Source organism: Zophobas morio, unplaced genomic scaffold (genome assembly GCF_036711695.1).
Source record: "Zophobas morio isolate AGI-343-1 ecotype UQ-CSIRO unplaced genomic scaffold, CSIRO_AGI_Zmor_V1 ptg000031l, whole genome shotgun sequence".
NCBI lineage: Eukaryota > Metazoa > Arthropoda > Insecta > Coleoptera > Tenebrionidae > Zophobas > Zophobas morio.
Genome location: NW_026972136.1, coordinates 2,627,767 through 2,640,071, shown reverse-complemented (window position 1 = coordinate 2,640,071; position 12,305 = coordinate 2,627,767). Strand labels below are relative to the sequence as shown.

Genomic DNA, 12,305 nt, shown 5'->3' with positions numbered 1-12,305 from the left:
AAAACCAACTTGATGGTGATCGAAATGTCAAAAATTTCGTAAGGGGAGAGTATCGAAAATTTCGTAAGGGGAGAGTATCAAAAATTGGAGCTTTAAAAAAGTTATCTAAAAAGCCACAAAATATTATGGGATATTAATGTCGACATGTTTATGATCCTAGAGCAAGATTTTCCAAATATTCAATTTAAAAATCAAATTTTTGAAAAATCCAAAAATTGCAATTTTTCATATCAATTACAGAAAAATGGTACGAAATTTCTAGGACATAAAATCGAAAATTATATTATATTAAAAAAAATCATATTTATTGGTGTTACTCTCAAAGATGTTAATTTTGTGAGTAATAAATATAAAAATAAAACACAAGAATTTTTAATAGCATAAGTACCTCCACAATAAATCTTTGATTCTTTCGTGTTTTCTGGAGGTTATTAGGACGAGAATTACCCAACACACAAACACCCATCGCCTTAATCTACCAATTCCCCCATTTTCTTTATTATCTATACAGGTACAAAAATAAATTCAATTCTTCGCCGACAAATACTGAATCTCCGCAGTGCTAACGCACCGAAAAACTTCAGCTTTGACTTCCGCCTGCACCAAAAGCGGAAAACTCTTCACAGTCTCCGCCATACTCAAAAAAAATTGAGTAACTGTATCTTTTTCCACCCCACCACTCGCAAGTCTTCCACCATCCCCCTGCAAACACTTGACCAAATCCGCCACCGGGACAGAATCGCAAGAACTCGCCTTATCATCCTCCTGAACACCCTCCTCGAAATTCCCCTCCTCCGGCTCTATCTTCACATCGAAACCATCCTCATCTTCAGACAAATTACACTCAGTACTTTGCCTCTGCTCCTGCTGCCTCCTCCTCCTACTCTGTATACAATCCTGAAGAAAACTCATATTATCCTCAAAGCGCCATTTCTTCCGGACGTAGGCCCTCCGGGTGCGCAGAGCTTTTCTGTACCCGGAACGCAGGATCGTCCATTTCGCCCGACACAAGTCCGCTTAAAGTTGGCTTTAGTTGAAAGTGCTAAAATAGTTTTTTTTTACCTGATAGGTTGAGTTCTTTGCCTATTTGCTCCCAGATGAGGTCTCTTTTGTATTGATCAGCGTATTCCATGTTGTTGGAGTCGTATAATGCTGGGTGTTTGCTTACTAGGGTTATTAGTTCTTCTATTTGTGCTGTGTTTATGTTGATGGTCTTCATTGTAAGGGATTTATTCAAAGCACGAGTTACCGCACAAGCAGGTGGGAAGTATTTGGTTGTAGGAAGACGTGACAACCATGCGCGAGTTGTAGATAGGCCGCGAGAAATAAGGATAGATAAATTGCGTACGCGAAAGGTCGTCTCGACGATCGATACGTTTGGAGTTGGTAGTGGTTAAATGATGACAAAACCGGTGATACAGGAAAATTGTAATATTCCAAGCTGTTTTTTTAGAGGTGTCTGTTTAGATTTATGCTCAAATCAACAAATATGTGGCAACGCTGGAAGAATATATGTACCTATACATTTTTTTGATAAATCAAGTCTATTTCTCTATAAATCTGAGTCAAAAATACATCACTCCTAAGTCAAAGTGAAAAATTTGGGGACAAAATTTTTATGAGATAAAAATTTACGATGTCCTTTCTTCTAACAGCGTTCAACGTTTAAAGATTAGTTTAAATGCCATAAATTAACTATTTTCAACCTTGACTGAGAACTTATGAAGTCAAAGTTAATTTAAAACAAGTCGAGCCTGAATAAATGAATTTCTTCCACGTGTTTTTATATAAATATTTTCCATTGTTGTTGTAAAAATTGCATTAGAAACATGAATAGTTCAAAATCTTAAGGTAAATTGTGAATTTGCAAACAATAAAAAAAATTACACGTGTTGACGAATTCATGGGGGGGGGGACTGTGACGTCAAATGCAGTTCATTTTTATTTGAACAATCGCCTTTTGATTTGTGACTGATTTCTTATTTTTAATATTTAAAAGGCGGTTTTTCCAGTTGCTATTTTACAATTTTACATTTTTCGGATTCTTAGTTTTTCATTTACGGATTTTTCAATTGTCTCTCTAATTTCTTCTCCTCAATTTTTTAATTTTTCAATTTTACAGTTGTGCAATTTTTCGATTTTTCTATTATTCGATTTTTTTTAGTGTCTGTGTTATATTTTTTCGAATTTCCAATTTTTCAATGTTTAGATTTATTGATTTTTCAATTTCTGATTTTTCGGTTGTTGAATTTTCCAAGTTTTCCGATTTTTCAGTTATTCCGTTTTTGTTTATTCAATTTTTAGGATTTTGCAACTTTTCACTTTTTCGATTTTTCAATTGTAAACTTTTGTTGTTTTTAGTTTTTCAATTTTTGTTTTTCAATTATCCAATTTTTCAATTTCCCGATATTTTCAGTTTCTGTTATCGATTGTCAATTTTTCAATTTCACAATTTCTTCATTTTTCCATATTTCATGTTTGTGTTTTATTTTTTAATGTTTCAATTTCTCCGTTTTTCAGTTTATGTTTAATAATTTTTCATTTTTTCGATTTTTCAGTTTGTCGAATATTCTTTCAATTTCCCAGTTTCTCAGTTTTTGGCTCCTTCAAATGAATCATTGCTCAATTTTTTCCATTTTACTATTTAAATTGTTTTTTTTTACAATTTTCTTTGCAATTTTACTATTTTTGAAAACGTCAGTTTTTAAACTTTCTCGATTTTTTAATTATCCCATTTTTCGATTTTTCAATTTTTGATTTTTCGATTTGTCAATTTCTCAATTTTCCAATTACTCAATTTTTCCATTTGTCGTTTTGCAATTTTTAAGTTCATCAAATATTCGGTTGGTTTTTAATTTCTCGATTTTTTTTTATTTTTCGATTTTTTTAATTTTACAATTTCTCAAGTTTTTAATTTTTCTAATTTTTAATTTTTGCCCGTTGCAAGCGAATTCAATTCATTTTTATTTTTAAATAATTGCCTTTTGATTTGTGATTGATTTCTTATTTTTAATTTTTCAAACGCGCTTTTTTGAGTTTCTGTTTTTGATTTGTCGATTTCTGAATTTCCCGGATTTTTCCATTTTTCAGTTGTTTCAGTTTCTATTTCACAATTCCGCACTTTTTCAATTGTTCCGTTTTTGATTTTTCAATTTTATGATTTTGCAATTTTAGACTTTTCCCCTTTTGATTTCTGCGATTTTTAATTTTACAATTTTGTAGCTTTTAGTTTTACAATTTCCCGATATTTTGAGTTTCTGTTTAACAATGTTGCATTTTTTCGATTTTTCGGTTTTTGATTTTCCGATTTGTCGATTTTTCAATTTCCTAAATTTCGATTTTTCAATATGTAAATTTCTCATTTATTTTCGACTTTTCAAACTTGTCCGATTTTTCCAATTTTCTGTTGTTTCAGTTTCTGTTTTTCAATTTTCCACTTTTTCGATTTGTCGATTTTTTAATTGATAATTTCTCCTTACAATAATTGTCGAATTTTTCAATTATTCCACTTTTTAAGTTTCTGATTTGCAATTTTTCGAATTTTCAATTTTTCAATGTTTAGATTTATTGATTTCTCATTTTTTGATTTTTTAATTTTCGATTTTTCAATTTAGTTTTTATTGTTTTTGAGTTTGTTTTTTATAATTTTTTGGTTTATCGATTTATGAATTTTCAATTAATTAATATTAATATTTCAATTTTTCGATTTTTCAGTTTCTGTTTATCTTAATAATTTAGCATTTTTCCATTTTTCGATTTGGCGATTCTTCTTTCAATTTTCCAGTTTCTGAGTTTTTCGCTCCTTCAAATGTTTGAACGTTCAATTTTATCGATTTTTCAGTTTTATAATTTCAAATTTTGTTTGTTTATGTTGCAATTTTCCGATTTTTAAATACAATTTCCATTGCTAATATTTTAACTTTACCGGTTTTTTAATTATTCCACTTTTCTATTAACCGATTATGTTATTTAATTTTACCCAATTTTTCAATTTTTAATTTTTCAATTTTTAATTTTTCGATTTTCCAATTTTGCAATTTTTTCAGTTTCTCGATATTTTTATTGTTCAATTTATCAATTTCCTGATTTTAAGTTTCTACTTTTTTTTCAGTTTTAAGCAAATTAGTAGGTAAGTTTTTGATTTTTTGATTTTTTCCGATGCTTCGATTTTTCCTTTTTTAAGTTATTCAAATTGCCAAAAAAAATTAACAAACTTCAAAAAATTTAAAAATGAGAAATCGAACAACTGAAAACTGAAAATTTAAAAATTTTAAAAAACTAAAAATTCCAAACTTTGCAAAATTGTAAAATTCGCTAATCGAAACAATGAAAAAGAGGAAAATTAAAAATTAAAAAACTGAGAAAATGAAAAGTCGAGAATATGAAAAATTGAAAAAACGAAAAATTGAAACATTAAAACAAGGAAAAACTGGAAATTAAGAATGGAGAAATTGAAAAATTCAAAGTCGAAAAATTGAAAAATTAAAAATTAACAAATGGTAACATAAAAAAAATCGAAAAACCGAAAGATTGTAACATCGGGAAACTGAAAAGTTAAAAAGTGAGAAATTGAAAAGTTATAGCATTAAATTAAACAATAGATTTATTGATGCAATTTCTATTCCAATTTTTCCATTTTTCAAATATTCGATTTTTTTACTTTTATTGTTTCCATTTTTAGACTTAAAATTTTCAGTTTATCAAGTTTTATATTTATTTAATTTTCCAATTTTTCAATTTATGATTTTTCGATTTTTCAATTTATCAGTTTTAAAATTTCTTAATTTTTCAATTTTTAATTTTTCGATTTTCCAATTTTGCGATTTTTTTTAATTTCTCGATTTTTTTTATTTTTGGATTCGTCAATTTCCAATTTTTTTTCAGTTTTACGATTTTTCAAGTTTTCGAGTTTCTTATTTTTAATTTATCAATTTTCCAATTCTCAGATTTTTCATTTTTTAAATTTTTTAATTTGTCAGTAAAATGAACAATTTTATTCAAACTGAAATTCTGAAAAAATAAAAAATCGAACAACTGAAAAATTAAAAATTTTAAAAAGTAAAGAATCTAAAAACTCGAAAATTGTAAAATTGATTAACCGGAACATCGAAAAAGAAGAAAATCAAGAATTAAAATAAATTAGAAAACGAAAAATTGTAACATTGAAACAACGAAAAAACTTAAAAATTATTATGAATGGAGAAATTGCAAAATTCAAAATCGGGAAATTGAAAAATGAAAAATTAACAAATGCAAAAACCAAGAAAATCGAAAAATTGTAAGATAGGAACTTCGAAAAATTGTAACGTCGAGAAATAGTAAAAAAATCGATTAATTGAAAAGTTAAAAAATGATAAATAAAGGTATTTAAACATTGAAAAATGGGAAAACTGAAAAATAAAAATTGTAAAATTTCAAAATTGTAGCACTGAATTAAACAATCGATTTATTGATGCGATTTCCATTCCAATTTTTCCATTTTTCAAATATTCGATTTTTTTCACTTTTGCGAATTTTAATTATTTCATTTTTGGATTTTTTAATTTTTAAGTTCATCAAGTTTTAAATTTTTCTATTCACCGATTATTTAATTTTTCGATTTTTCAATTTTTCATTTTACGATTTGTCCATTTCTGAAATTTCCAATTTCTCGATTTTCCAATTTTTAATTTTTCGATTTTTCAGTTTTAAATTTTTTCAATTTCTCGATTTTTTTATTTTACGATTTGCCAATTTCCCGATTTTTTTCAGTTTTAGGAATTTTCAAGTTTTCGATTTTTATATTTTCAATTTTTCAATTTTCCAATGTTTTGATTTTTCGTTTTTAATTGTATCAATTTATCAACAACAAATTTATTCAAATTGAAATTCTAAATCTCAAAATTTTAACATTAAATTAACCAAAAACTGAAAATACGAAACAGTGAGAAACCGAAATATAGAAAAATTCAAAAATTAAAAAACTTGAGAAATTGAAAAATCTAAAAATTGTATGACTGAAAAGTGGAAACAAAAATTAAAGAATCGAGAAATTTGCAAAATTAAAAATGGGGTGATAAAAATTCAAAATGAAAAATTTAAAAACGAGAAACTGAAATACTTAAAATTGAGAAACTGAAACTAAAACTAGTAAAATTGAAAAATAGTTACATTATAACAACGAAAAATTGAAAATTTTAAAATCGAAAAATTGGAAAATCGAAAAATCTGAAAACTGAAAAAAACAAAAATTGTAAAATCGAAAAATCGTAACATTGAACCGCCGAAAAAATTTATAACATCTGTAAATCGAAAAGTAAAAAATCTAGAAATCAAAAAGTTAAAAATTGAGAAATTGAAAATTCGCAAAATTTTCAAAATCAGGAATTGAAAAACCAAAAAATCGGTGAATCTAAACGTGAATTTTCCGATTTTTCAATTTTACAATTGTGCAGTTTGTGGCGTTTTCAATTTTTCGTTTCTCCAATGTGTAAATTTTCCGACTTTTTCCATTTTTCAATTTTTCGAAATTTAGATTATCAATTTTTAATTTTTTTGTTTTTTCGACTTTTAGACTTTTTCAGTATTTTTTTGTCGTTTCGAAATTCAAATGTTAACTCAGTACACTATTAAATGGCCTTTATGCCAGTGATGACTGCCAAAATTTATTACAAACTTAGTATTTTCAAAAAATTAGTGTGTGATTGAATGATATATCAAAAATGCATTACATGAATTAAAAAGAGGTTACATGATAATAGAGCTATCTTTCAGATAGTAAACGAAAAAACAAAAAAAGTTTCAAAAAAATCGCAGCATGTACCTTTTTTCTTTTACTAACGGCTTACTGAATTTTTCTGAAGAAAAATGGTACTCTTGGTAAATTATAGTGTCAATATCAACTCATAAAAATTATATTATAACTATAAGAAAAAAAATCTGCTTTTCTGAGAAGTAGACAACCAACATTACACTCCTGTACAAAGAAAACCATAAATGTGTTTCTTTTCGTAACTTTCGTATCGTAGACCGTCACATGTAGTACCTACTAACGCCAACAATTTATATAAAACGAGTGGAGTACTCCAAGGCTCCATAAGTCGTCCAATTTAATAGAAGAAAATCGTTAGTGATTAAGAGTGTACCAACATTTAATGCTGTAATGAAGTCTTTTAATGCAGTCTCCTGAGTGTTCTAAGGTTAAGTACACAAAACTTGACAACACAATCAAGAAGTCCAATTCCTGATCTGACCCTCCAATATAATATAATAGGTAAGGTATACACCTTAAAACTTAAATGATGTCATCAATTTTTGATGGACACTCCAAGTAGAACACTTTTGGAGATTTTATTCTCTAACTCCTACTCTTATTTTTTGAAATAGTTGTGTAGGTAAAGGGTTATTTTCCAATATAAACACCAAGTTCTTTCAAAATAAACACTTTATTTCCAATAATAAGCCATCATTTTTGTGTATAAAAAAACCATAACACTTCGTGCAATTGTCATAAATAACACACTCTATTAACGTTCTTAAAATAGCTCTTGACCCAAAAAGTCTCCTTTCCGTTTCCTAAATACTCTTTTCAGTGCTACTTATAGGTATGTCCACACGTATTTATTTGAATTTATCTTCAAATAACATGTTTTGAAACTTTCTAACATTGATATGTACATTCCACAGTAGTAGAATAACTAGAATAGTAGAAAGTCATCTAAAGGGTCTGTTTTTAACGACAGGATGGATATATCTTCAAAATAGTACCTACATAGACCCTTAATAAATTTTACCCTCTAAAGTCTAAAAGTAACCCTAAAGCACTCCCAAACCCAAAACTCAAACTTTTAACTGTAAGTATGGTCTATATTCTTATCCCCTTTACACCTGCAACAACCCTTTTCCTGCAAATACTGCACCTCGGCCGCATTCACCGCCTTAAACACCTCCCCTTTAACCCGAGCCTGCATGATCAAGGGCAAACTCTTCACAGTCTCCGCCATGGAAAGAAAAAACTGGGTAACACAATCCACCTCCTTCACCACCTCCCTTACTCTTTCCACCCCAGAAACCCCCTGATTAGCCACCTTAAACCCGTCCCCTGTTTGCTCAGCCTCCCCAGCAACCCCCGTGCTGACCCACTCCTCATCAGGAATGTTATCACTCGAACCATCATACAAATTCTCCATTGGTTCCTCCTTAACAATCGTGATGAACTCCTCCTCGTTGTCCAGAGCGGCCCCTTCGGGATCCTCGGTGCCACGAGTGGTGTGGCGCCGCCTTTCCATGACGCAGTCCTTCAGGAAACTCATGTCGTCCTCGAAGCGCCACTTGCGGCCCCCGAAGGAGGTTTCCTTGTTGCGCAGGACCCGGCGGTAGCCTCCACGGAGGATGTTCCACTTGGCCTTGCATAGCTGGACTGTTGACAAAGTACCCAGAAATTTTTTTTCGTAGGACTTAATCCAGGGATACTTTACCGTTAACATTTAACTCCTTTGCTATTCGCTGCCAAGTGTTCTCCCTCCTATGCATGTCGCCATTGTCCTTGTGTCTGGTGTCGTACAATTCCGGGTATTTACTGACTAACTTTATCAATTTTTCTGTGTTTATGTGACTTAAGTGAGGATTCATCATTCTCTGGGACTAAGTAAAAGGGAAAACAATGTTTGGTTATGTGCACTATGGCGAAGACGCGTTCGATTCGATTGAACTGGTTTCGGGCGAACGACACCGAACGAACGATGACGAACACTGCACGAAGTTTGTTGACGGTCGTGTGATCGTGTTCGAAGGGGAACTAGCACAGGACCGGACCCAGGAAAGTCAGACCATTACCGCTGTTACGGTTTGTTGATTTTGCTACTGTTCGTCATCCGAACACTGTCTATTAATCCCTTTGTAGCAGTCTCATTCAGGTCTATTACTTATAGAGGATGAAGTGGCCAAGAAAAAACACGAATCTGTTTATGAAAGATACCGGCTTTAATTTAAATTAAGTATCGTTGATCCAATAGTGGATATCACAGTGTTGTATCTTACAGAAACCTAACCTAACGTAATGATAGAAACATAAAAAATTACACAACCCTTACATAAATGGCACTTACACAACACATAAAACGAACATTGCAAAACTCATTTGGGTAACTACAACTTAACTGACTAGTACAAATTCATAAATAGGAAGATAATCTACATTTATAGGTAACATAAATAGATTTCTGCACTGGCTATTGATTGTTTCTTACTCACAAACTAATCGACTCCCATAAAAATAACTCAGTTTGGATCATCAAAATTTTGGCATTTCTTGTAAATACGTATATAATTCTCTTGTACAAAATAACAACTTTTCAAATACGGCGTTTCCATTTGATTTAAATGCTGTTTGAATTTGGATCATAGCCTACTCGTAGCAAAAATGCATCAGAAATGAACTCGAAGCTTTGGATATCTTTGGTTCTACTATCAAACGAACTTAAGCCACATTGATGCAGTGACGATAATCATAGCTACAGCACTACAAAGTCAAGGCAAGAATTTCTCTCTCAAAGGAATGCTATAATCTCATTGCATCAATTTTAGTACAGGTACCAAATTTGTTTGGTGCAAATTTTAATTCTTAAAGAACGCATAACTTTGTTACCATGCAAGTATAAAAATAACGGATTTGAATTTTAACCAGAGCAAACTTCAGAGTGTTCGTCCCATGCGGACACCTGCAAAGAGAAGAGTTAGCGGAGGAACGAACGAGCGAGTCGCTTACTTGGCAATCCCGACTGCAGTACCACTGGTTGCCGCAACCCGCGCACACGAAGAGAGCTGACTTCTGGTTGCACCCCTGGCACTGGGGGACCTCGTCGCCGGCGTCGGAACTGTTGTCGCCGCGTCCTCTGCCGTCCAGGACCTCGCTGCTTTCGTCGATCACCAGCCGGTCGGCGCTGTCTTCGGCCTCGTCTTCCTCCTGAGCAGACACACTAAGTTGAGTTTTGGAGGTTCAACGGTTGCCCATTTGGGAATTTAGGGACCAGAAAATCGGCAACTCTTTAAAACTGGGACAGTCTAAGCTTGAAATTATAACTGTGGTGTGGAAGCCTTCCTTCCACCGAGTTTTCGACAGTTTCCATTTCGGAAATTTAGGGACCAGAATGAAAAGGTCAGGAATGACGATGTGAATCTCCCAGAAGACCCAGAAAGTGGGCAAAACTCTCTAAAACTGGCATGGTTCAAGACCAGAAAAGGTCTTTCTGTTATAATTCTGGCATGGAAGCCTTTCTTCCACCGGGTTTGGCAAAACACCCAGTTTTGGACAATTTCAACGATTTGTCCCTTCCGAAAATTTTGAGACCAAAACGAAAAGGTCAGGAATGAAGGTAAATATCTTCCAGAAGACCCAAAAAGTGGGCAAAATTCTCTAAGACCGGAAAAGGTCTTTCTGGCATGGAAGCTTTTCTTCCACCAGGTTTGGGGAACAACCAGTTTTGGACAGTTTCAACGGTTTGTGCACTTCGGGAATTTAGGGACCTGAACGAAAACGTCAGGGATGAACGTGAATCGCTCCCAGAAGAACCAGAAAGTGGGCAAAACTTTCTAAAACTGGCATGCTCCAAACCCGGAAAGGGTCTATCTGCTATAACGATCTGCGATATTGTTAATGGGATTACAAATATTTATTTTTTCGATTTTTTCAATTTCCCAATTTTGCAATGTGTCAATATTTGAAATTTCGTTTTTCATTTTTCAGCTTCATTTTTGAATTTTTAGATTTTTCAGATTTTAAATGTTCGATGGTCAACTTTTCCAATTTTTCATTTTTTTTCGGTGTTCCAATTTTTCGATTTTTTCAGTTTGTTTTTTTTAATTTATGAATTTTCAATTGGTTGCTACAATTTCAATTTCCCAATTTTTCGATTTTGCAAACGAGCAGTTTTTCAACTTTTCCTATTTTCTAATGATTCCATTTCTAGATTTTTCAATTTTTCAGTCTATCAATTTCTAAATTGTTTTAGAAGACGATTTTTTAATATTCCCATTTTTCAATTTTTGATTTTTTGGTCTGTCATTTTCTCAATTCTCCAGTTTTTCAATTTTTCGATTTTTCAGTTTTCATTTGTTGAGTTTTACTATTTTATTAATCGATCGATTTTTAAGATTTCGATTTGTATTTTTTTTCGTTTTTATAAAATCAAAAAAAAAAATTGAAAACTCTTTAAGTTTATAATTTTTTGATTTTACAATTTTCGATTTTTCGATTGGTTGATACTTCCCTGTTTTTCGATTTTGCAAACGTCCGATTTTTCACTTCTAGATGTTTCGTTTTTTGAGTTTAGAAATTGTATATTTTTTCATTAACCGATTCTCCAAGTTTTCGATGTTTTAATTTGACGATTTTTCAGTTTTTCGATTTTTAATTTCTTAATTTTACGATTTTGCAATTTTTCAATGTTTCAATAATTTCGTTTTTCAATTTTTGGATTTATCGATTGTTCGGTTTTTCAATTTCTTGTTTGATTTTTTTATTTTTCAATTTCCCGATTTTTTTCAATTGCTCAAATTTTTAATTCTTCGATTTTTCAGTTCAGCCCCAGTTTTACTATTTTTCAACTGATTTTTCAGATTTTCGTTTTTTTTTTCAATTTCCCAATTTTGCAATTTTGGAATTTTTCAATTTTTCGTTTTTCAATTTCCCGATTTTTTTCAACTTCTCAAAATTTTCAATTTTATGTTTCGCAAGTTTTTGATTTTTTTTGTTTAATTTTTCAAAATCTCAATGTTTCGATTTTTCATTTTCTAAATTTTTCGATTTATTGATAAAATGAAATTGAAAAAATTATAGCACTGAAACAACGAAAAACTGAAAAATTAGAACGGAGAAATTGAAAAATTCAGAATCCTAAATTGAAAAATTAAAAATTAAGAAATTGAAAAACTAAAAAGTCGGAAAACCGAAAAATGGAAAAAACGGAAAATTATAGAATCGAAAAATTGTAAGATCCAGAAATTAAAAACAATAAATCAGGAAATTGGAAATTCGAAAAATGAAAGTATCTAAAAATTGAAAAACCGAAAAGTTTGTGAATCCAAACATCAATTTTTGGGGTTTTCAACTTTTCTATTTTTTGTTTTCCATTTGTCGAGTTTTCAATTTTTCATTTTCTAAATTTTTCGATTTATCGATAAAATGAACAAATTTAAAATCAAAAAACTGTAAAAAAACAAAAACTGAACACTTGAAAAATTAAAATTCGAAAATAGAAATTGGAAAATTACAAAATTGTGAAACACAAGACACTGAAAGAGGAAAATTCAGAAATTGAAAAAACTGA

General features: G+C 30.7%; 3 protein-coding genes and 1 long non-coding RNA gene across 7 annotated transcripts in view; 1 reads left to right on the top strand and 3 right to left on the bottom strand.

Annotated features, from left to right (window-relative positions):
- Positions 1–469: 469 nt before the first annotated feature.
- Positions 470–1,315, bottom strand: LOC135139513 (uncharacterized). The gene is made up of 2 exons (XM_064069773.1): positions 1,063–1,315; positions 470–1,016 (listed from the first exon to the last, which is right to left on the bottom strand). Exons 1-2 carry the CDS (start codon positions 1,217–1,219, stop codon positions 526–528), a joined length of 648 nt encoding a protein of 215 aa, XP_063925843.1. The 5' UTR covers positions 1,220–1,315; the 3' UTR covers positions 470–525.
- A 5,695-nt stretch (positions 1,316–7,010) lies between these two features.
- On the top strand, positions 7,011–9,388 carry LOC135139562 (uncharacterized). The gene is made up of 3 exons (XR_010282177.1): positions 7,011–7,252; positions 8,600–8,824; positions 8,882–9,388. It is a non-coding gene; the product is annotated as an uncharacterized LOC135139562 (long non-coding RNA).
- Positions 7,395–8,613, bottom strand: LOC135139561 (uncharacterized). The gene is made up of 2 exons (XM_064069854.1): positions 8,457–8,613; positions 7,395–8,398 (listed from the first exon to the last, which is right to left on the bottom strand). Exons 1-2 carry the CDS (start codon positions 8,611–8,613, stop codon positions 7,827–7,829), a joined length of 729 nt encoding a protein of 242 aa, XP_063925924.1. The 3' UTR covers positions 7,395–7,826.
- LOC135139559 (uncharacterized) overlaps positions 8,943–12,305 on the bottom strand; it is a 79,398-nt gene continuing 76,035 nt past the window's right edge. For all 4 annotated transcript variants that reach the window (XM_064069849.1, XM_064069850.1, XM_064069851.1 and 1 more), the window contains 2 exons: positions 9,746–9,943; positions 8,943–9,698 (listed from right to left, as the gene is read on the bottom strand). In XM_064069849.1, the coding sequence (XP_063925919.1) occupies positions 9,657–9,698; positions 9,746–9,943 (240 nt within the window). In that variant the 3' untranslated portion in view covers positions 8,943–9,656. The remainder of the gene's footprint in view (positions 9,699–9,745; positions 9,944–12,305) is intronic.

Bases quoted from the DNA above. Each gene is read 5' to 3' on its own strand.
- LOC135139561 (XM_064069854.1), bottom strand. From the start codon at position 8,613: ATGATGAATCCTCACTTAAGTCACATAAACACAGAAAAATTGATAAAG. The intron at 8,399-8,456 runs GTAAAGTATCCC...CTTTGTCAACAG, and splicing joins AAAGGAGTTAAATGTTAACG to TCCAGCTATGCAAGGCCAAG.
- LOC135139513 (XM_064069773.1), bottom strand. From the start codon at position 1,219: ATGAAGACCATCAACATAAACACAGCACAAATAGAAGAACTAATAACC. The intron at 1,017-1,062 runs GTAAAAAAAAAC...GCCAACTTTAAG, and splicing joins CAAAGAACTCAACCTATCAG to CGGACTTGTGTCGGGCGAAA.